This window comes from Hyaloscypha bicolor (assembly GCF_002865645.1).
Source record: "Hyaloscypha bicolor E unplaced genomic scaffold K444scaffold_136, whole genome shotgun sequence".
NCBI classification, from domain to species: Eukaryota; Fungi; Ascomycota; class Leotiomycetes; order Helotiales; family Hyaloscyphaceae; genus Hyaloscypha; species Hyaloscypha bicolor.
The window spans coordinates 1,756,558-1,778,467 of record NW_020194638.1 but is presented as its reverse complement, the minus strand read 5'-3'; the positions used below and the strand labels follow the sequence as shown (position 1 = coordinate 1,778,467).

Genomic DNA, 21,910 nt, shown 5'->3' with positions numbered 1-21,910 from the left:
AGTCCTTGACAACCCGCGCCCGGCTTTGCCTGTCCAGCGATCCTTTTCCTTGTTCACATGTGGCAGCTAATGATTCTCGTGCATAATGCCGAAGAGTACTTGTTTTCATTGGTAGTCTGTGAATGTAACGTGATTGAACGGGCTGTTTTTGAGGGCGTTTTCTTCGCAGTTGACTTTGATTGGGTGCGTGCTGGTGATCAGCGTGGTGCCTAGACTTCACCGAAAGGAAGGGCCCTCAAAGGTCACTCAGTCACGGCCCAAAACGCAGCGTCCTAGCTTTGCGGTACGTTCATTGCAAATGTTTCCCTTCTTTTTAATTGTGCCTACCTGTTTTCTATGAATTCATTTGTAATTCCTCGGTACTTTAATGACACTCTCTTTGTTGATGGAAAAGACCCACCAATCATTTTCAGCTTCCTGAGCAGGCGAGGCTGGGCACGACCAGGCTGAGCAAAATGCCGCCTCTTCGGCGTTCAAGCTCAAACTTTTCAATCAAGTCCAAATTTTCTTCTCATGGGCAAAGCGACAACTGGCATCGGCAGGTATCTTTTGAAGCTGGAGATCAGCATCCCGTCGGGTTGGGATATGTGCCCAATGCCTCGTTCCCCTGGGCAGCCCTCCGTCGGATCACCGATAGTTACTTGATCAAAAAGAGGGGGAAGAATACGGTAGAGGATCGTGACGCCTGTTTAGCGTTGCTCATAAAGAATCATACAGCGAAGGACATCGCAATCGCGGCCTGTGGACATGCAATGTCACCAAAGTCCGTGCGAGACCTACTTGCCGGTGACCTCAACATCAAACTAGGAGATTCCTATGGGCTTCCATCCTACCTCCAAGCCATCATTGCTGCTAATCATGTCAATGAGGGAGCGGTCAGTGCCCTCGAGGCGCGGAGGACGATAGAGTTGATGGCTTCAAATTCTACTGTCCGGGACCTCCAGGCGTTGCTCCAGATTTTGATCAATGGAGTTCCTGCCAACTTTCTCATTCATCCACATATCCAAACCTTGGTCGGATTGGCATGCGTCAAGTTTTCAACGCAACTCGAGGAGCTGCGAGGGCAACACCAGTGGCGGCGGGCTCAAATAGCCACTGAATGGCTTGGAAATTTTGTTCAGAGGTCTGTTGAGTCGTTGCCGGAGAACCTGGATGCCACTAAGCTTCTATACGAAAACTTCCCGCACTGGCGTGCGTGGGCAAACTGGAGTCCTGATTTGACACGAGTTGGCCGGTGGGAGCTTTTTTCCCCAGGTCAACGTCAGACCCTCTCGAATGCACTTGTCTTGGAAGGGCCTGATTTCGTCTACGACAGACATGGAACTCTTCGGGAAGCAGTGGAAGCCAAAGGATTCATCCCATCGCTTACTAGTCACTCAGTGGGTAGCCTAGTTTTTGAAGTGGGAAGGGGGATGGCTCACGATGTCCCGAATATGGTACATCGTCTCTTGAACTTGGTCGATGCTGCCGTCGTGATGAGTGACAACGATGACACGGCCATACTCGCGTACTTTTGTATCAGTCAAAGCGTTACAAACAAAAGACTGGATTGTTTAGAATGCCTGAGCCACTTGGGGGATCCCTCGATCAGTGCCCTAGTCTCCCAAGCATATCGGGCTCGAAAGGAAACCTGGGGTACCCAGATGGCTGCAGTTATGAGACTGCTCCCCATTTTAGGGGTCGAACGTTGCAGTAAGGAAACTCTTACTCTTCAAGTCATGTTTTCTTCACACAACGCTATGATTTACCAAGAATCTGTGCTCGTACAGCGTCATACTCGACTCAAAATTTGGCGTTGGCAACTGCTGATACACGCTTAGACTCCTTACGCATTGCAATTGGCCATGACATCGCAAGTTTCGTGAGAGGGACTCTTGAAGAATTACAGAAGCGGCTACTATCCCAGTTACGATCTGGTCAGCCTTCGAGCGATACAGAGACGCGGCTTCAAGCTTGTGGCGATGGATTGCGCAACACGCCATGGCTATGGCCTTCCCTCGACGATGCATTGGTTGATTTGTTCAAAGACTGGCCATCACCAGAAGACGTCGTGTGCCTTCAGTCTATCCGAGACTTCGCGAAGACCTCCTCCGCTGGAAATATGTTGGATGTAGTCAAGAAGGTCGATGATTACTTGGTCAACTGTCTCGTCAAGCGTGGTACGATTAATACAAGTACCAGAATCCTGGTCAGGGCGTTGATCAAACTCTGGATACAAGCCCTCGACTCGGATCGTCGCTTGCTGGCCCTCTCGGTGGTGCAAGGTCGAGTGATCACCACGAACTTCCGCTGTCGCTGTTTGGATCAGCTACCACTACTGCCGGATGGATTTGTTCACAGTCTTCGGAACATAATTCAAAATCACGATGAAGCTCCGGAACCAGCTTGCGTTGATCTGACCACTCTCCTCACAACAACAGAACTATCAGTGGTGACTTGCTGGCGCCCAGTCTTAAATCGTATGCTCAAGAATCGAGGAGAGAAGCTCATTGATTACGCTTTGTCCAATCTTAAAGCCAAAGAATGGCTGCAATTTCTCTTGGACCTGCGTCAGATATTTGGGGAAGAAGTGAACTCGGATGCTACCACTTCTGCTCCGATCTTGAAACCTCAGTTGCATCGATGGGCAAACAATCTTGATGGGTATCTACCTGTCATTTCTCAGCTAGAAGAAGATGCCCGATGCGGGCCCACTGTGCAGTGTATTTTGGCTGGTGGTGATGGGCTGCATGGCCTCCTTGAGGACACATTAGAGCGAGTTCTACTCCTCATGCTGAATGTGGAAGGTAAGCAACCTCTTCCACGTTAGATGTGGATGACTATAAATTTTGGGAACCTTCTGCAAAATTGTTATGTAGTTTACATCAAGATAGAGATCGCTACTGATATTCTTTAGCTCATTCGAAGCCCGTGATGATGGCAATCATCTCTCTCCTCAAACGCGATGGAAGTAACGCTTTGGACATAGCCGATGCCTTGTCTTCTCTAGGCTCCGCCACTGAGGAAGGTCTAGATGCATGCTTGCATGTCATAGACTTTGTTCAAAATAAGACCCGGGAGGTGGCTGAGGTCGTACTCACTGGGTGGTTGCAAGCACCCTCTTTAACAGTACTCGATCAGAAAGCCCTTGAATCCGTAGCCGAGGTACTGGGCATACGCCCTAGCAGTAAGCAAGACTGGTCTGAAGCTGGCTTAGAGGTTGTGACAAACTATCTCGATGCGGAGTACGCAGATCTTTTTGCGGAAGCCCAACGGCTAGAGGAGATGCGTTTCCTATTGAAGTCGCTTGACCCCCAAGGGACTTCTCAACTGCTTGCAAGTGTTGGCATTGAAGATAGCTCGGCTGTCGACGATGCTCTTGCAAGTCTACCACCAGCACTTATCAGTGTCGTCGAGAAAGTGGACGATTTGAGAGTCGAAATGCTCTTTCCATTGACGCATTTGACCCAGCCCCAACGGCTTCGTTTTGGTCTAGGCATGGCTCAGAGTCTGTACCTTCATTTTGTCGTCGCTGACGATCCTGCATTCTGCCTTCACTTGGACAGTGAGATGAAGGGAAAACGGAGAGCTGGCCATGCCACTTCCATTCACGACCCTTGGCAGGTGATTCCAGGTGGAGAAGGACCTGACCTTCCAATTTGTCAAGGACACACTTCACCCGCGAAATATCATCTTTCCCGAGCTATCTCACGGCATCTCACTGACGGCTTCAAATCTCTCGAAGCAGTTCACGTTCTAGTGACAGCAGTTCTCCAGGACCTGGATAAAGGCTGCATCACCTGTGGACGGGATCACGGTGTCAAAGTTAAGGGTCCCACGACGTGCTCTAACGCGGTGTGCAGAAATGCCTTCCTCTCAGCATCTCTCGAAATTCATCTATGCCAGATTAGGCAAGACCCTGCTGCCGTCGATTGCCTCCTCTCTATGGTGTACTCTGCTGCCTCAACTGGGAATATGCAACTGCTCCCAAACTGCCCATTTAACAACACAGCCACAGTTCTTCAAATCCTCAATCTCCTCCCGTCGATGTCTTCTCTCCAGAATTCAGATGGTATGGCAGAAGTAATACGAGGCTACAACCCGCAAGTAGAACAGCTGCTCATCTGGGTCTGCACCGCCTGCCGCGGATTCCTCTCCTCCGCCCAAGGAAATCTTCGAATTCCTTCCTTTCCAGCAGGTTCTCACCAATTCTTGCTCTCGAATCACAGCCCGGAACACGAAGCTGCATTCTCTAGGCACATTTCAGGCTGGATTGGCTCCGCCCAAACCCGGGTTCTCTTCCACGGAACATCACTAGATCGCCTCTTTGCAATCACCTGTCAGGGGCTCCAGGTCATGTCCCACACACCACTGCAAGCCAATGGCGCGGCGTCGGGAGCAGGAGTCTACTGCGCGACCGAGCCTTCGACGTCTTGGTCTTACTGCGGTGCGCAAGGAGTAGGCAACTGGCCTCAGAGCCAGTTCAGCAATTTCCGAGTGCTTTTGGGACTTGAGAACGCGGGTCCCGGCGTGGGTGGCGGCGGAGTTCATGTAGGTGTTGGGGGAGAAACCCTTTCCTATTACGGGCTGTTTCATGGCTTTCTCCTAAGACAATGTCCTCTCCCGAAACAATCTTAATCTAGCAATGCTAACTCCCCCGTTACCCAGGTTGTGAGAGATGCGACGACTTTGGCCGTCAGGTATCTATTTATGATGCCTGCTAGCATCGGCGCGGTTCCCGTGGCGGCGCATATCACACCGGCAATGTCGAGTGTTTATGCGAGTTTGAGGTCGGGGGCTTTGTAGATGGTTGGTGCCATGAGATATAAAGGATGAGGTGATTATGATTTTTGAAGCGAAGCGATGGAGTTAGGGGAGTTTGATGGGAATGATGCGAGTGCAGAATGCTTTCCCCCCAGGATTTCATGTTTACATATATACCCCTATTCACGAATGATGAAAACGAACCTTACATCCGAAGCTCGAATCTGCTCTGGGACTTGGCGCTGAAAGAAAGTACCGACGGTCGACCTCGTTTCGAGAAGAGAATGAAACTTGTCTAATCTCTCACGCAAATAACGCAACACATCAAGATATTTTCAACTGTAGGTGGGCCGTCTCCTCTCACCATCTGGTTAACACGTTTGTTTTGTCCTCATCGTAATCTTCCTTCCATCGAGGGGCAGAATTTATAGAGGTCAACGAGGCTTGCCTCCCTTCCCATCCACCCAGTTAGGGACTTAACACATTCCCTCTTCTTTCCAATCCTCATGTCCACATTCCTTTCTCTCAGAAACCACGGGATCCTAGGATCCAACCCTCCAACATCTCGACTCTCTAATTGCACCCGCAACCTCGAATATTGTAAGGTTGTTCACTTCAGTAGATTCAGGATCGGTGCAGGTTGTCTTCTGGGGAGGGAGGCGGGCTGGGAAGGCTCTTCATTCAATCACTCAAATCAGATTGCATGAAGAGAAATCTACGTTGAATGTTTTGATTGTACTAACTCTTCCTTTGTTCTGACAGCTCACTGTCGAACACCCCCCTCGTTGATTATGTACAAAATTATTAATTCTATTCGTGAAACCACTACCATACGCCGCTCTGGACGAGAACAATGCAAAGGAAAGGAAAACACCTTGACCAAGCTAGCCAACCATAAGAGATGTCAAGCTTGGAAAGAACGCTGCAACAATGAATCAACAAGGCCGCAGTCAAGATGATAATACAGGAGGGTACAACATGTTGTGGGGTGGTATCATCACAGAAGCAAGCAGATCCCGTTGTTCAAACAGTAGATGTATTGTTGTTCACGCCAGTGCTGACTGGGGCACCGCCAATGGTGTTGGCGCCATCGACTGAAGGGTTGGCATCGTTTTGAGGATGGCCATTCGCAGCACCGTTGTTGTTATTGTTGTTATTGGGGTTGCGTGCAGCTGCAGATCCGAAACCGGCCTTCTCGTTTGAGTCGATCGCTTCGTCATAATCGCGGATGTGGAGGCCGATCTGAATTGGGTCGATGTTGCGATGGCCGAAGAGGAGAATGGCACCAAAGACTGGCTTGGCAAGGAGGTCGAGGACACCGTAGAAGACGGCTTCAGAGTCTGGAGAAATGACATTGCCGCCCTCGCAGAGGCCCCAAGCGATAGGGTAGATGAACCAGAGGAAGATGGTCCAGAGACCGCAGGAGAGATAGGTTGTGTTGACTGCTCCGCCAATATGTGCAGCATCTGCGGAATGCAGGGTTAGTGATGTTCGGGCTCATGGGAAATGACATGACTTACGCTTCCTTCCGACCCAGCAAACATTGAAAGCGATGAAGAACAGAGCAACCATGGCGAAGACGAAGTAACCCCACTTGTATGAAGAGGCAACCAGAGCACCGATGAGACCAGTGATAACCATGACCTCGTCCATGAGGATTGTGTACAGGATGGTTGGCCAGGGGAGACCAGCTGTCAAGAGCACGTCCATGAGAAGAAGCTGCGAGGACTGTTAGCAGCTGCCAATATTGGAAGCATGACCAGACTTACCGGAGTCGTAACAACCCAGTCAATGTACCGAACATAGAATATCTCACGGAGCATGCCTGAGACCTTGGGGTTGCTTCGCTGGAACTCCACGGGGATGGCGGCGTAACCCAGATTAGAAGCCATGGTGAAGTACGAGATGGATGCGACGAGGGTGATGGAAGCGGTGATGTAGTGGAAGATTCGGTTGCGGCGAGGGACGGCAAAGCTCAGGCCCATGAAGATAATAGTAGAGAGAGCCATGACTGCGGTGACAGCCCAGTACCAGTCGGACCCATGGGTGGTGATGTTGATGTCGGAGGTTTGAGGGTAAAGGAACACGTTAGGATTTGCGTTTAACGCATCGTTTGCTCTCTTGACCACACCAGACATCTTGACCGACTTGTCGAAGAACGGAGAGTGGATGATGGGAGTATTAACGATTTAATGAGGTGCAAAGATGTGGCGAATCCAAAAAGGGCTGATGATGGAGGAGAGGATGTTGTTGTTGATGGAAAGAGGAAAAGAAGAAGCGCGACGAGAGAAGAGCTTATGAAAGACCAAACATTCAACCTTGAGGAAGGTTCGCCCTTTATTGTTTACTCTAACGTGCAGGAAGGAAGTGTGGTGACGTTGAGGAGGTCGACCCTGCTACTTTGGGAAGAGCCAGGGTAAAACCTAGCATTGGCCAGAGTACCTAGCGCTGATGCTGGAGAGGAGAACTCGAGAAAACATGGGGCAATTCACGTGAATGACTCCCCGCAACCAGCATCTAACTCTACTTACTTCACCGTTTGATAAGATCTTGAGAGCCGTAGGGTAGAGACGCTTTTTCTGACCAGACCCACCTCTGCCAAAGAGTTGAACCTGCACTTGCCTATCAAACGGCAAGCCATGCGATCTCACCTGCGTTTTCTTTTCTTACAGATCCGAACTCCCCGAGCGAGGCTGCATCGACCTTAGGATTTTTGACTTCAACATCCGTCGGCAGCAAGCCAGCCATCGTTCCTATGAGTGAGGGCATTCTCTTCCACAACCCCATCTCGTCATTATGCATCACAAGACCCAGCTAACAGTGAAGTAGTTGCCGCAAACTTATCCGTGCTCCAGACCTTTGTCGAGTTTGATATTCCATCCTGCATGGCAGATTCCTCCTCTTCGTCTCGATACCCGGTGCTCCTACACTAGACAAAGCAGGATACGGATTCGCCCATGGAGACAAAGATGCACCGACTGGCACCTCAACTCGTGGACTCGGGGTCGATTAGACATGGTTGTTCTATGGTGATGTCAGATACTTTGTCGTGATCTCCACGCTATCAAACTTCTAGACAGGGGCCGGATTTGGGGCACCGCTAGGGGCGCCACATCCCGCTGCTGACTACAACGAGGCTGGGAACTTCTTCTGGCTGGAAAAGATTGTGGGAAAAACGCAAGAGTTGTCTATAACCTTTACGAGCGGTTGGATTCCTCAGTTACATCTTCGGAAAGTCTGCCCACCTCGAAACATTCTGCTCTCAAAGGCTCCTTGGAAGAGAGCCTTTCCGCTGTTCACCAGCCACCCCCTTAACGCCACGATCTCGGTTGACGATCAAGCATTGCTCGATCTCGCCTGCATGCAGCACCCCTGCATCATAAATCTCCTCCCGCGTTTGCTGCCCTCCTTATCTGGCAACATGGGAATCGTGAATTTTGCCATGAATGGTTGGCCTGACCGTCTATCCAGTTAAATTTCAAGCCTCACATATTCTTTGGGGACCATTCAGGCATAACTTTGAAGTACTCCCTTGTGGCCAAGTAAGCTATGGTCTGTTTGACTTCAACACTTCCCTATCACGATCCCAGAATACCAGGAAACTCTCTCATCTCCCCTTGAAAGTGTAGCGAACATCAGCACCTGTCCGTTGATCAGCAAACTCTGCTGCCAAAAGCCTCGAATCACAGTTGCTCAACCGGGTTCGGCACTCGGACTCCACTCGAAGCAATTGCGAGTCACTAACGTGCACTACTAATGCAGTTGACTTGTCAGTCGTTCGTGAAAACGCCGAAGGTCTCAACGTCATACTTCTCTTCTCTCGACTCTCTTCAAGCGATGAGATCACTAGAGTCTCCCCAACATCAATCACCAGAATACAACCTCCAAGGCAACTTGCTAGAGACAGAGATAACGATCGGAACCTCCCTCCGGCCCCCACAAAACCAGCATCCAGACCTTTGGACCGCCGTCTCTTTCCTTTCCTCCCTGCCTCCTGCAAAAATTTTCTCCGCCGCATCCATTAAATATGATACTTTAAGTAGCTTAGTGAAGAGTGAGTGCAAGATGATGCACAGGACGTTCGTGGCCTGGTGCTGGATCAGCTTGGTAAGGAAAAAAGCTCACTGAAGCCGAGAGTACCGCTTGCGCTGCTCGGTAAGAGATACATTTCGTAAGAGATGCGAATTAAGTAAATACGGGGTGAGGGGGAGGTGATGCTGCTTTTATTGACTTGAAGATGAAAGCGATGTCCGCTCTGCATGATTAGAGAAAGGGGGCGAGGGGGGGACGTGATAGGTTCAGAGTTTGTTTACTCGAGGTTGGTTATTCAATATTCTCCTTAACTCCTTTTGCCATTAACGGACCGGGGAGTATATAAACTCTCCAGTTCCCCATTCAGCTAGATGAAATCGAACCCTTGCCTCCATTGATTGACGAAAAAGAAGGAGTTGCGGTTGGAGACGCAGTCCCATCGGTCTTCACTAGTCTTTGAATGTCCTTGCCTTTGCCGCCAACTGTGATTCTACTGTTAATCCCCATCACTACTCTGCCCATAAACCACGAGTTGAAAGTCAGACATCTGCAGGTGACGACGCGAAACGTCTCTGAGATGTGAAAGAAAAAGTGTCAGCAAAAATAGATTGCGGGGACAGTTTCTCGAAGAACGGAGCTCTGCGGCTGGCCGAGGGATCTGATGCAAGCTTTCCTTGTGGGAGAATAGCTAGATAGCAAGTAAAATAGACGGCACAAAGTCCGCCTTTGGTGAGTGTTGACCTGCGATGCAGGTTTCAGTGAGCGAGCGAGTGACTGAGAAGCGTGAAAGAATAATTACATGCTTCAAGAAAGAGTACTTTAAGAGATGGAGAGGGATGTAAAGGTGGACAGGTACGTTTGTTGTCTGTATTCATATATCATTAGTCATTATCGCTACCACTGAGTCCTTAACACACTTATCTCGCTGTTCAAGTGCCTCTCTTCTTTTCAATCCCCTCAGACCCTCCCACTCCCCCAACCCCTCTTCCCCTCCGGGTCCCAACCCACCACTAGCCCACTATTTAAATATCCCAATGTAGCTGCCAAAACCACAACCGCCAACAGAACAATCCCAACATCGCTCAGCAAGCCCCCTCTCCTAACAATCCGATCCAACTCCCTCATCCCCTTCCACTGCACCACTCCGTGATCCCTCACTGCACTTTCCTTGTCTTCCCATGGTACAGTCTCACCTCTATCCTCCAATACCTGCTCAACTGAAATCTTCGCCCCCGCAAGCACAATCGGTACCCCTGTCCCAGGATGCGTACTAGCACCTACAAAATACACCCCTTCAATCTCTGGGTGCTTCGTCTTCGGCCTAAACGCCAGAACATTAAAAAATGAATGGCTTAACCCCAGAATTGAGCCTTTGTCGAGATTGAAGGTTGATTCCCAGCTTGTGGGTGTGTTGAGCTCCTCGTGTATGATTAAGGGGGAGATGGGAGAACAGTTGGTGCGAGATTCTATTGTTGTGAGGATCTTTTGGCGGGTTGAAGTTACGAGGGAGGCCCAGTCTTGCTCTGGCTTCAATCCCGAGCCGGAAGTTGCAGTTGCGTCGCCGTCGGGATAGGATGAAGTTGCGGAGTTGAGCAAGTGTCCGACTGGGACGAGGACGACGATTGAGTCTTTTCCTTCCGGGGCAGCGGTGGGATCAATTCGCGAAGGGACATTGACGTAGAATGAGGGCTCGCGAGGTATACTTTGTCGGTCGAAGATTGAATCGAAGGATTCGCGGTATTCATCTGCAAGGAAGATGTTATGTGTGTTAAGCTCTGGGATTTGCTTTGAGAGGGCCCAGTAGAAGGAGATCGAACTGCATGAGCCAGCTCGTTTTTGGAGGGACTTGGCGTATGAGTGTGAGGTCGAGGTAGGGAAGAGGTTGTTATATGCGTAGACTAAGTCGGCGTTTATGATGACCAAGTCTGCATTGAGTTGCTCGCCTGAGGAGAGTTGTACTCCTGTAACTTTCCTCCCATCCGATGTTGTGAGAACGGAGGAAACGGGCGTATTGAGACGGATCTGGACTCCCAGCCGTTCACAAATCCGAACCAGAGCTGCTATTACAGCATGGAAACCTCCAACCGGATACCAAATACCTTCCGCCAATTCCGTATACTGAAGCAGCGAATACGTCCCCGGAGCATCAAAAGGAGACATCCCCATATACATACTACCAAACGTAAACACTCTCCTCAACCTCTCTGTCCAAAAGTACTTCGCAGCCCTCGAGTAAATACTCTCAAACGGATGCAACGCAAACAGCTGCATCAAAAAGCTCGGCCTCAACAAATTGAAAATCGAAGTAAAGTTTTTATGCAGCACCTCCCGGACGCTAATCTCATAATGCCTATGTGCCTCTCCAAGCCACAGCAAATACCTCTCGAACCCCGCCTTCCCCTCCCACTTCTCAATCTCCCTCTTCATAACGCTCGTGTCCGAGCTGAGTTCAAAGCTCTCTCCATCTCCGAACCAGAGGTTGTAATTCGGTTCGCATTTGAGGAGCTGCACGCCTTCGGCTTCGAGCGAGGTGTCGAGGTCGTGGAATGTTTCTTTGAAGAGCTTGGGGAGGAGGAGGAGTGAGGGGCCTTGGTCGAATCTGTATCCTTCGTGGTGGATTAAGCTGCAGCGGCCGCCAGTGAATGAATTCTTTTCGAGGAGAGTGACCGAGTATCCGGCTTTGGCAAGCCGTGCTGCTGAGGCTACGCCGCCTACTCCTGCACCTGAGAGTTTGTCAGCTTTAAGGTGAGGTGATAAGGGAGAGGAAGCTAACCGACGACAATGGCAGTTCTCTTCTTGTATGTGGATGCCATTGTTGGCTTGAATTGCGTATCTTGCGCAGTACAGAGACTGGCACGGAAATTGTATCTTTCACATGTTGGAATGTGGCTAGCTAACTTTGTAGTTCAAGTTGAGGAGGGGAAACTCGCGTCGGAGTGGACGAATCATGACGTGGGGGTCTCAGCAGGGGTCATTGCGTAGTCTGAGCAACAGCTCACTCTCTCCCTTGTACATGCTGGGTCCTCGATTCTTCCAAAATAAGTTTACATTATTGGTGATATCTATCAAATCTAAGATCTATCCTTGGTTCAGTGCCTTCCACGCAACTGCTAACCTTTTCTTTATTGGCACAGTAGCTCGACCTTTCTTTAATTTGTACCCCTTTTCTCTAAGTACTCGTCCAATCTCCATGTAGCTTTCCACAGCTACTCGCATTGGGGCTCTAGCATCAATTGGCAATTGTGCAAGAGCTGGTTGGGCTTCTCGATAAATACCAAACGCTTTGTCTAGTAATCGTGCCCGTAAGACGTCAATCGCGGGATTATCTGGGTTCTTTAAAACGTCGTCTGGTTTCAATCCTGCTCCTTTTAACCAGGACGTTGGGAGATACACTCTCCCAATAGCAGCATCTGTGGAAATGTCGCGAGCGATATTAACATATTGCAAGGCGATTCCCATTCGGCCACCGGATCGAATCAAAGTCTCCCGTTGAGCGGTTGTGGTAACTGAATTTGTGTGGTGGAAAACAAGTTCCAAACACAACTCGGCAACCGTACCAGCAACACGAGCAGCGTAGACCTCTAAGTCATGCTCATTTGCAATAGGAAATGTCCGCAGTGCTTTCGAGAAATTACTATCATGAAACTCAAGATCCGTCTTGAATCCTTCCAGCAATCCATACAACGGCCCGTATGACAAGAGGTGGGTCGGAAGGAGCTGGAGTGCTGATTGAGAAGATTTTGGGAAATTCTCCGTGATGTACGAATGCACGTCTGGGTGCTTTTGAACGAGGCGAGCTTCTTTGGAAGCATACGCTAGGTCCAAGTAGTGTGTGAGTTTGCCAATCCACTCACGAGCGTCAGATTCTGCGCTACAGTCGTCTATCAAGTCATCCGCAACTCGGCAAAAGGAGTACCTGTAATTTGTCAGTCAATGCCTTCAGGTCTGCGAAGCCTGCCTACAGAAGAACCAGATTAATTCGCAGACGACCTGTGAAGGCCGAGCTTGCTAAGTAGAAGCTCCTACTCTTATTCTTAAGTCTTGCAACTCCTTCCTGGATGCCAATGATCCTTTCCGTACCATATCTCGATCGATCAGTGAGAAGTGCCTGAACTAGAAGTACTGGAGAAGGCAATTCGGGAACATCTGGAAACAATATTGGGAAGGCTAGGAGGATCGAGAGAGCATGATCAAAGGCAACCAGTCCAAACACTATCAAGACATTGGTCACCAAGAAGAACAGTGCTTCCTCAATCTCCAGTCCTTCCCACAAGTGTATTCCAAGCTTCGTTCCAGATTCAATGACCCAAGTACCTCGCTTCAATGCTAGAGTGTCGACCATCCAGAGGTAGAGGGTTGGTATGGCGATTGGTACCACAGTGCTTGAAAGTGGAAGTGCGATCAGAAATTGGGACGAAAGGGACCACAGCAGAAGCGCAAATGGTCCAGCCCAGGCGATGATCAAGCCGAGATATGTTCCTTCATCCCCATTCCAAATCAAGCCCAGGCCCGTTATAAAAGACGCCGCGAAGATCAACTGGCCGGCATTCCATTGGAATTCCGCGCCCTTCCGAGGTTTCGCCGAACTGAGGTAACTCGGATGAAAGATTGGTTTGTTCAAAATCAGATATAGCAAGGTCGTATTGTAGGTCTGTACTACAAAGAAGAACAATTCTTCTGCGGGAACAGAGAGCAGGGTCGGCCCAATGACCGCATCTTCCGGGTATGTCCATACTTTGCACCGGACGAGATAAGAGTCCCAAGGTAAGGTGGAAACAAAAGCAATCGATATCAGGAAGGCGATTTTGTACAGGTCTGTGCGATTGAAGAGGGGACGGTAAAGGAGTGTCAAGGCAATGGCCGGTGGGATGGTATACCTGAGATGCCTATGGTACAATCAGCTTTTTTCTCTGTGTTCCGGGACAAACTTACACCAAGGCATAGTCGAACCCCATTGTTACGCCAATGCTCTTCTATGATGCTACCAGACTCTACAGAAAGACCGAGGCATGTTGAGGCGCACTTTGTAGAAAAGGAAGGTAGGTGAGGTGTTGTTGGCGACTTGTGGTGAGGCCTCTTCGGACTGCTGACAGCAGCCAAGAAGAGACGGCGGCTCGCAACGCCGAATTCCGCAGCACAAGAGCGAGTGCGGGTGTAAAAGGCTCAAGCTAATCACGCAATTGCAAGCACAGGAACGAGCGTAGGCCAGTAGTTGGGCAATTGGGAGAGGCGAAGGAGGTGAAGATGGGGATGTGGACTCGCTGGGCTGCGATTAGAAGTTTGATTTAGAAACACCCCTGAAATGACGTCGGGACAACAAAAGTCGAAAATGTTAGTATTAAAACGGCAAGGCAATAAACCACCTTCGAGCCCCGATTCCCGTTGCCTCGTCTTCTGTCGAGCTATCTTAGAAGTAGTCCCACGCAGTGGATCTCAAATAATGTGCTCCTGTCAGGGGAGCCATGGGAAAGTCGGATTTGCGTGCTGCAAGATGTACAGGGGTACAGTAGTACGAAAATGCGTGTGTAGGGGTGGCCTGCACAGGCAGAGCAGGGGTTCTCCAACGTCGTTCGTCACTGCCCCTCAGATCAGATCATTGACGACGAGAGAGCTTGTCGTCATTGCACCAGTAGCTCGAAGCATCACAGGTTTTGTTTGCATCCGAGGTCTAGTTACCGAAAAAATGCTTCAAAAAACATTTGCTCCGCGGTGGCCGGCCACACTCCCGCAATCCGAATTACTAACTGCTCCTGGCAGCCATAGGTCCAGCTCGCAACCAGCATCTCATCATAGCCACCCAGAGCATGTGCGCATAGTCCAAATGTTTACTCTTGTTTGCATTACTCTGCATCCGTACTATTCCAATATTCTCTTTTGGGAACCTGATTCAAACCCCCTCATGTTCCCGGCTCCGAACTCACACTTCACCGCTCTGTTCAACCTCTACTCATGACTTTCGTCAATGAGAGGCAGAGCAGGTCTGGGAAACCTCACCCATATCTCCATGGAAACTTCGCCCCAATCCATCGCGTACAGCCACTTACTCCCTGTTCTTACACTGGCTCCATACCAGAAGAGCTCGCTGGCGGAGAGTATGTCCGCAATGGCGGAAACCCGGTGACAAATGAAGATTTGGGACGAGATGCACATTGGTTTGACGGAGATGGAATGCTCAGTGGAGTGGCATTTCGAAAACAAAACGGCGGTTCAATCCAACCAGAATTCGTAAACCAATACATCCTTACGGATGCATACCTGTCGACCGTCACAACCCCTTCACTTCGACTTCCAATCCTCCCGAGCATAGCAGCACTTGTCAACCCCGCCTCTTCCTTGTTCCTACTTATCCTCCGAATTTTTCGAACCATGTTCCTGGTCTTTCTCTCAAATCTGCCAGGCTCGCAGCAAGTCATCAAGAAGATCAGTGTGGCCAACACTGGAGTTTTATACCACGATGGGCGTGCTCTGGCAACTTGCGAAAGCGGACCGCCAATACGTGTATCTCTTCCGGGGCTAGAAACTGTTGGCTGGTTTGATGGCTGCAAAGCAGAAGGAGAGCCTTCAACAGAAGAAGTTCCGGGAAATGCTTTTGGCGGAGAGGGCATTCTCAGTTTCATGAAAGAGTGGACGACCGCTCATCCTCGAGTCGACCCAATCACCAATGAGCTCATACTTTTCCATTCAACTTTTATCGCACCATTTGTACATTATTCGATTATACCCTGTACGCAAAGCTGTTCTTCGTTTATTCAGCCTCAACGACTTGTCAACCTTGCTGTTCCTGGCATCAAGTCTGCGAAGATGATGCATGACTTTGGAGTTTCTTTCACACATACAATTATCATGGATCTTCCACTCTCCCTGGACCCTAGAAATCTTGCACGCAACCTCCCAGCCGTCTCCTATGATCCTTCTGGGCGGTCGAGGTTCGGTATCTTTCCAAGGTGGAATCCAGAAGATATTCGGTGGTTCGAGACGAATCCTTGTTGCATCTTTCACACAGCCAATACATGGGACGAGGCAATTATCAATCCCACCACCAACCAGTCAGAGACGACCGCCATTAATATGCTTGCGTGCCGCCTCACGAGCGCATCTCTGGTCTTCAGCGCTGGAGATATCGCGGCTCCTATTCCCAAACCCAGCTCTTCCACCACATACCCAGTTGAAGAGGAGCAATGTCGACTCTATTACTACCGTTTCTCCCTCTCAGGCACTGAAAATACCATCACCCACCAATTCGCTCTAACTGCCATACCCTTCGAATTTCCCTCACTGCGAGACGACAAATCGATGTCTGCAGCACGGTACATCTATGGATGCTCGGTTTCGGACAGTTCATTCGGAGCTGCTCTCGGCCGTGCCGTCAAAATCGACTCCTTAGTCAAGGTTGATGCAGAAGCTCTCCTCCAACGTGGAAACCATCGTCCTCCGGTCCATATAAGCGGCTGTGTGGATACCCGCAGCGTCTCCGAAATCCTCGCGTCCACCAACCCAAATGACCCCATTAAAATCTTCAAATTACCCCAAGGATTCTATGCCCAAGAATCACGCTTCGTGCCACGTCAAAACGGGACCTCAGAAGACGATGGCTGGATCCTTTCTTACATTTTCGACGAGAGTCAGCTGGACGAATATGGAAACGCACCACCTTCAGCAAAGAGCGAGTTATGGATTATTGAGGCCAAGGAGATGAAGGAAGTGGTTTGCAGAGTCATCCTACCACAGAGAGTTCCGTACGGATTGCACGGGAACTGGTTTAGTGAGGAGGAAATCCTGAGCCAGAGACCTGTCGAGAGTATCCGATGTCTTCCAGTTCCGAAAGTCAAAGTCCTTGGTGAGGTGGACGAGGAGCCAAGTGCCTGGATGGAGATGTGGATGGGACTTAGGGGGTGGCTTTTGAATTTGGCTGGATGAGGTATATATATTTTTGGACAGCGCATAAATAGTTGGATACCCGCTGCTGACCTTGGACTTGGGTCAGGACGGGCCTGGGTCAAGTGAGAAAGAAGCTCGAGGAAAAAGCTTGTACATAAATATCGCGTCTTGCCATTGGACGGTGTTGCACTGGGAGCAGGCATTCCTTTTTCTCTCACTCGCAGCATACCCATTTTGTGCCCTTGCATGACGGAATGATTAATGGACACGATGGTGGTGTACACACCGCCAGATAATAGTAATTAATGATTGAATCAACTTTGATCCATCTTCCCTTCCCATGAATCTCGAGACTTCGGGTTCTCTGTGGGCGAATTCGTCATTGCGTTTCAACGTCCAAGGTAGTAAATCACTCTTGAGGAGAAGAATTGGTTGCAATAGCCGTTAATTAACTACTGCTAATCTAAGAAACCACTCTAAGCTGTCTATCCTTCTACACCCCGGTCGAAACGCCCATGTCCTAAGCAATGGCCCTCGTAACGAACCGCCTAGAAAGAGTAAACGCCATTCCCACACATCTAAAAGGGAAAAGGAGGAAATGAAATCACGAGTGTCAAAGGCATTTGAATGCACGTGACGTTAAGTTTTTTGTTGATGCGAGGCAGATGTGAGAGCTTCAACAAATTGCCAATGCCTACCAGTCAAGTTCCGAGAAATGAACAAGGAAAGCAGTGCAGATCCATCGGCCTATCTCTGTCCAGAGTGGCCTCAGACACTTTACCATCGGGAGTCACCAGTCGGCGAAGGTCCCCATCCGTTATTATTGTTGTTGTTGACCGGGACAGCGGGAGTTGCTGCTGTAGCACCCCAGCCACCAACCTGGGCAGGTTGGAGAGCTGCAGGAGCGGGACCCCATCCGGAAGGCTGAATAGCAGGTGGACCATGAGCAGGAGGTCGTTGGAAACCTTGAGAAGCAGCACCCCATCCGGAAGGTTGAGCAGCAGGTGGACCCTGAGCAGGAGGGCCTTGGAAACCTTGAGGAGCGGCACCCCATCCTGGTTGCTGAGCCGGCGGGCCTTGAGGAGCTGAACTTGGCTGCTGTCCCCAGTTGCTACCCGCATTGGAAGGCGGAGCTTGAACCGGAGTCGTAGGCTGTGCACCCCATCCAGACGCAGCCGGAGCCTCCTGAGCAGGAGCTGCCGACGCAGTCCATCCGCTGCCACTGGCCTCAGGAGCAGCGGGAGCTCCCCATCCACTAGCATCAGCACCCTCCGCAGGAGCCTCTCCATTCTCACCATTCTCACCATTCTCGCCATCCCCATCACCATAGTCGGAGTCAGCCTCAAACTTGAGCTTCTCGACATCACCAGTGCCTTCAGCAGTGAAACCCTCGGGAATGTATTGCTCAAGGAAGTCGGGAATGACTTGATGAGTCTCAAGAAGGGTCTTAACCAAAGTCTCAGCAATATCGGAGTCACGCTCGTTGTAGAAAGAGGTCGCAAGACCCAAGTTGCCGATACGGCCGGTACGACCTGATATGTATGTTAGCTTGCGTCACGCTTGCTGTCTATGGCACATACCGATACGATGAGTGTACTCCTCAATGCCACCATAGTTCGGAGAGGGCATGTCGTAGTTGATAACGTGCATGACATTATGGATATCAAGACCTCGAGCCGAAACCCCAGTGGCAATCAAGACAGGAGCCTTGCCGGAACGAAAAGCACGAATGGAATCCTCACGCTCCTTTTGAGTACGGTCGCCATGAATCGAAGTACATGGGATGTCGGAATTAAAGAGGAAGTCGTCGAGCTCATCGGCAGAGCGCTTGCTATTGACGAAGATGATGGTACGAGCAGGTGGGGCCGACATGAGCAGATCGAAGAGAGCAGTGCGCTTGGCATGGGCCTCGACGAAGATCACATCTTGCTTGATGTTGACGTGACTGCTGCCAGCACGGCCAACTCGAATGCGGACATGATCGTGAGCGAGATGCTCCTTGGCGAGATCACGAGCAATCTTGGGGAAGGTAGCAGAGAACATGAGGTAGGTGATGTTGCCCTCCTCCTGGTCTATTGACTAGTTAGCAACTGTCAGTAGAGTTTCGAGAAGTCAACCAACCTCCGCCAGACATGATCTGCTTTAAATCGCTCTCCCAGTCAGAATGCAACATCTCATCAGCTTCATCAATAACCATGTACTTGAGACGCTTGAGAGTCAAAAGAGCAGGACGATTCATGAAATCAATCAGCCGACCAGGGGTAGCAATGAGAAGATCACAGCCCTTCTCGAGCAATGGAATCTGCTCACGAAGAGGGCAACCACCATAGACGACACAAGGGCGAAGCATGGTACGGTAGCAAAAGCGTCTAGCCTCGTCGAAGATCTGGGTAGCAAGCTCTCTGTTCGGGCAGACGATGAGAACCAAAGGCTCAGCACGATATCGCTCACCCTCCCGCATGAGAGCAGGGTTGCCACGGACAGCAGCAAGCTTCTTAGCCTTGCCCATGAGCTTTGACAAGATTGGAATCAAGAAAGCGGCAGTCTTCCCCGAACCTTGAAAGAACCAAGAAGTTAGTAAATTATCATACAGGAGAGTTGAAGTTACAAACCAGTTTGGGCGCAAGCCACAACATCATGACCCTTGAAAATTGCTGGAAGGACGTATTGTTGAATTGGAGTTGGAACGTTATAACCTGCAAGCGTAACGTTGTCTCTCATTGCCGGATGCAAACCTTAGACGTGGCCGATTAGCATGATAGGACCCGAGATCTGGAATTAACTTACCAGCGTCATCAAAAGATTTAACCGGCTCAATACGAATGTTACCCTCTTGGGTGACGGTGATCTCTTGCAACCTGATCCAAAGTTAATTATTTAGAGATCAGGACACGACTTTGGATGGAAACGTACGTGTCAAACTTGATACCACTGCGGACATGAAATTCGGAACCGAACAATTGCTTCTCAAGTTCCGGAAAGTGCGGTCCAACGTCGCCGTACTCATCCTTCCACTCGTAGAGAGCGCCTTTGTTGGCCCAGTCACCAGAGGAGATGCCTCCAAACCTTCATCAACGTAAGCATTGCACATCCACGAGGAGACAGGGAAAGAATAAAAGGCCATTATTTACTCAGCCTGGTTCTCGGTAGATTGTGCTGATGCTTGTGCTTCCTCGAGTTCCTTGTTGGTCTTGTTGAAGGTCTCGTAGTCGTACTTCGTAGGGGCAACCCAGCCGTAGGCCTGCGGGTCCGCCTTCTTCTCAACAGCAGGAGCCTCGGAACCTTGTTCGATGGCAGGTTGCTCATTGGTAGCATCAGGCAAGGCCGCAGCCATGTCACCAGTACCCCAAGCAGACATGATGATTGATTGTAAAGCTGTTGAAAGGTGATTAGCAAAGATCTGAAAGTGACTCGAAGTTGAAGGCGATGATGACACAACGCGAAGCGTCTCGTCTAAAAAGGGGCAATGAAACCGACCCGAAATCCACGATGCAGTTGGGAAAATGATGCAATGGCATCAGATTCTTTCACAACGAGATGTATGAAGTTTGGATGGTGGTCGGGCACGAATGGTTGGGGCAGAAGGATAGTAATGACACAATGGAAAGCAAACACCTGGGAGGGAAATTGCTGGAGTTGACCTTTGAAAGAACAGCCCAGCTTTGAGTGTAGGGGAATGTCGATTGCCCAGATCGATGGCGAGGAACTAGCCGACACTAATTGAATGCGATGAAGGCGTTCGAGGAAGGAAGGGGGCAGACGGTGGCGGTCTAAGATCTTGGGTGGTGAATGTATGGCAGTGTTATGGAGGCGCGATTCGGAGGTGTGGTAATGTGGAGAAGAGTTGAAAAGAGTTGGCTTACTTGTCAAACTGTGACGCAGAGTCAGGCAGCGGAGATCTCGATGAGTTGCTTCTGTTGCAGTTGTGTCAGCAAGACCGTTGAAATCGACGAAGATGAATTGACCTGATGGAAGGAAGATCGGTCAGTGGTGAGGTGGTTATTGGGGGGTGAAAGGCGCGTTGCTTAAAATGAACTCGATCTGCCTTTTGGAGGAAGGGAATGTACGTGCAATTGATGAATGGGGTCGGGAAGAAGAGGTCGGAGTTAGGCGGGTACCAAGCCTGCGGATGGAAGAGATGAGGGGGTGCTGATCTGATCAGCGTTGCGCGATGGGAAAAAGGTTGTATGTGGGATGGAGTTGAAGGTTTGTGGCGGAAGTAAATATTTATGCTCTTCGTTTAGGAGTGTTGCCAGCCTTGCCCTAGCCTCTCCGACCTGGGATTCTCGAATGCGAACTCTCCTTCAATTGAAGTCCTTTTACCATCATTTACTGATTCAAGAAGATTACTTGCTCATGCTCTCACAGTTATCTATTTCCATTGCAGTTCTCCAAGGCCAAATCAATGGCGAAGCGCCTGCTGGGTCGCCCTTGAGGGACTGCCAGCAACAACGCGCAACGAAAGTTATAAGGAGGTTCGAATAGGTCACAAAAGAGAAGCTTCGCTCTCCTACTGCTGAGAAGCCTGAAGTTCGCAGTACAGCATGCCGTCTAGCAGCTCTCGGCCACAAGGTTCAAATGACTTGACTAAATCAGAGTCTCGCAGATAGACAGACGCGCTACGACAAAGCAGGAATTATTCAAACTCAAATTAAAGCTTAAGGATACCTCCCTGCTATGTCCTTGGCTGGGAGTATGGGCATGGTTCTCCTCTTCGCCGCTGTCATTGGTTGAGGCTGAACATGTTGCAGATGAGGCCTGGAAACACTCTTCCACATCAATCTTCCAGTAAGCAGTACATGGGGGCCAATGACTATCTGCTGCTAATAAGAACCTTGGGTCTCCAAGCAGGGAATAGCAACAAAATCACCGCCTTTTTGAAGCCCAAATTCACGGAGATCTGCAAATAAGTTATACGCACATCACACAACACCCAGGGAAGAAGCTCAAAACGAACCAAGTTCAAGGGCAATCAAGATGAATACCGACTAACTGCTGTTGGCTCGAATGGGAAGAGATGGTGTAGGGGGCAGACCAGATTCGAAGTGCTCCTTCCGCTTTCAGGGCCAGCTCCATAATGAGCCGCTTCCAAGGCATAAGTTGCTCAGTTGTGAGAGACACGCTATCCAGGCTTATATGGCGAGATATTCTTTGGGCCATTGAAGCCGAACAGCAGACATATCAAGTAAGGAAAGAAGAGAGAGATGTCATGAGGACGTTTTGATATTGCAGGCACGGCCCTTTGTACGATCATGGC

General features: G+C 49.9%; 6 protein-coding genes across 6 annotated transcripts; 2 read left to right on the top strand and 4 right to left on the bottom strand.

Moving 5' to 3' along the window:
* The first annotated feature begins 293 nt into the window (after positions 1-293).
* On the top strand, positions 294-5,047 carry K444DRAFT_618753 (uncharacterized protein). Its single transcript, XM_024881387.1, has 4 exons — positions 294-1,692; positions 1,821-2,786; positions 2,897-4,530; positions 4,648-5,047. The coding sequence occupies exons 1-4, from the start codon at positions 456-458 to the stop codon at positions 4,783-4,785; spliced, it is 3,975 nt and encodes a 1,324-aa protein (XP_024731195.1). The 5' UTR covers positions 294-455; the 3' UTR covers positions 4,786-5,047.
* Positions 5,048-5,766: 719 nt separating this feature from the next.
* K444DRAFT_646552 (family A G protein-coupled receptor-like protein) lies at positions 5,767-6,881 on the bottom strand (the record flags this gene model as incomplete). Its single annotated transcript, XM_024885214.1, has 4 exons — positions 5,767-5,837; positions 5,880-6,209; positions 6,264-6,462; positions 6,513-6,881. 4 exons carry the CDS (start codon positions 6,879-6,881, stop codon positions 5,767-5,769), a joined length of 969 nt encoding a protein of 322 aa, XP_024731194.1.
* Positions 6,882-9,487: 2,606 nt separating this feature from the next.
* K444DRAFT_140347 (phytoene desaturase) lies at positions 9,488-11,691 on the bottom strand. Its single transcript, XM_024870530.1, has 3 exons — positions 11,549-11,691; positions 9,697-11,498; positions 9,488-9,642 (listed from the first exon to the last, which is right to left on the bottom strand). Exons 1-2 carry the CDS (start codon positions 11,586-11,588, stop codon positions 9,733-9,735), a joined length of 1,806 nt encoding a protein of 601 aa, XP_024731193.1. The 5' UTR covers positions 11,589-11,691; the 3' UTR covers positions 9,488-9,642; positions 9,697-9,732.
* A 107-nt stretch (positions 11,692-11,798) lies between these two features.
* On the bottom strand, positions 11,799-14,162 carry K444DRAFT_618750 (uncharacterized protein). Its single transcript, XM_024881386.1, has 3 exons — positions 13,708-14,162; positions 12,738-13,661; positions 11,799-12,691 (listed from the first exon to the last, which is right to left on the bottom strand). Exons 1-3 carry the CDS (start codon positions 13,728-13,730, stop codon positions 11,854-11,856), a joined length of 1,785 nt encoding a protein of 594 aa, XP_024731192.1. The 5' UTR covers positions 13,731-14,162; the 3' UTR covers positions 11,799-11,853.
* Positions 14,163-14,385: 223 nt separating this feature from the next.
* Positions 14,386-16,922, top strand: K444DRAFT_618749 (carotenoid oxygenase). The gene has a single exon (XM_024881385.1). The coding sequence runs from the start codon at positions 14,725-14,727 to the stop codon at positions 16,690-16,692; it is 1,968 nt and encodes a 655-aa protein (XP_024731191.1). The 5' UTR covers positions 14,386-14,724; the 3' UTR covers positions 16,693-16,922.
* A 209-nt stretch (positions 16,923-17,131) lies between these two features.
* K444DRAFT_571001 (DEAD-domain-containing protein) lies at positions 17,132-20,032 on the bottom strand. Its single transcript, XM_024877293.1, has 7 exons — positions 19,785-20,032; positions 19,567-19,719; positions 19,441-19,511; positions 19,266-19,388; positions 18,775-19,209; positions 18,234-18,725; positions 17,132-18,185 (listed from the first exon to the last, which is right to left on the bottom strand). The coding sequence occupies exons 1-7, from the start codon at positions 20,009-20,011 to the stop codon at positions 17,431-17,433; spliced, it is 2,256 nt and encodes a 751-aa protein (XP_024731190.1). The 5' UTR covers positions 20,012-20,032; the 3' UTR covers positions 17,132-17,430.
* Positions 20,033-21,910: the final 1,878 nt, after the last annotated feature.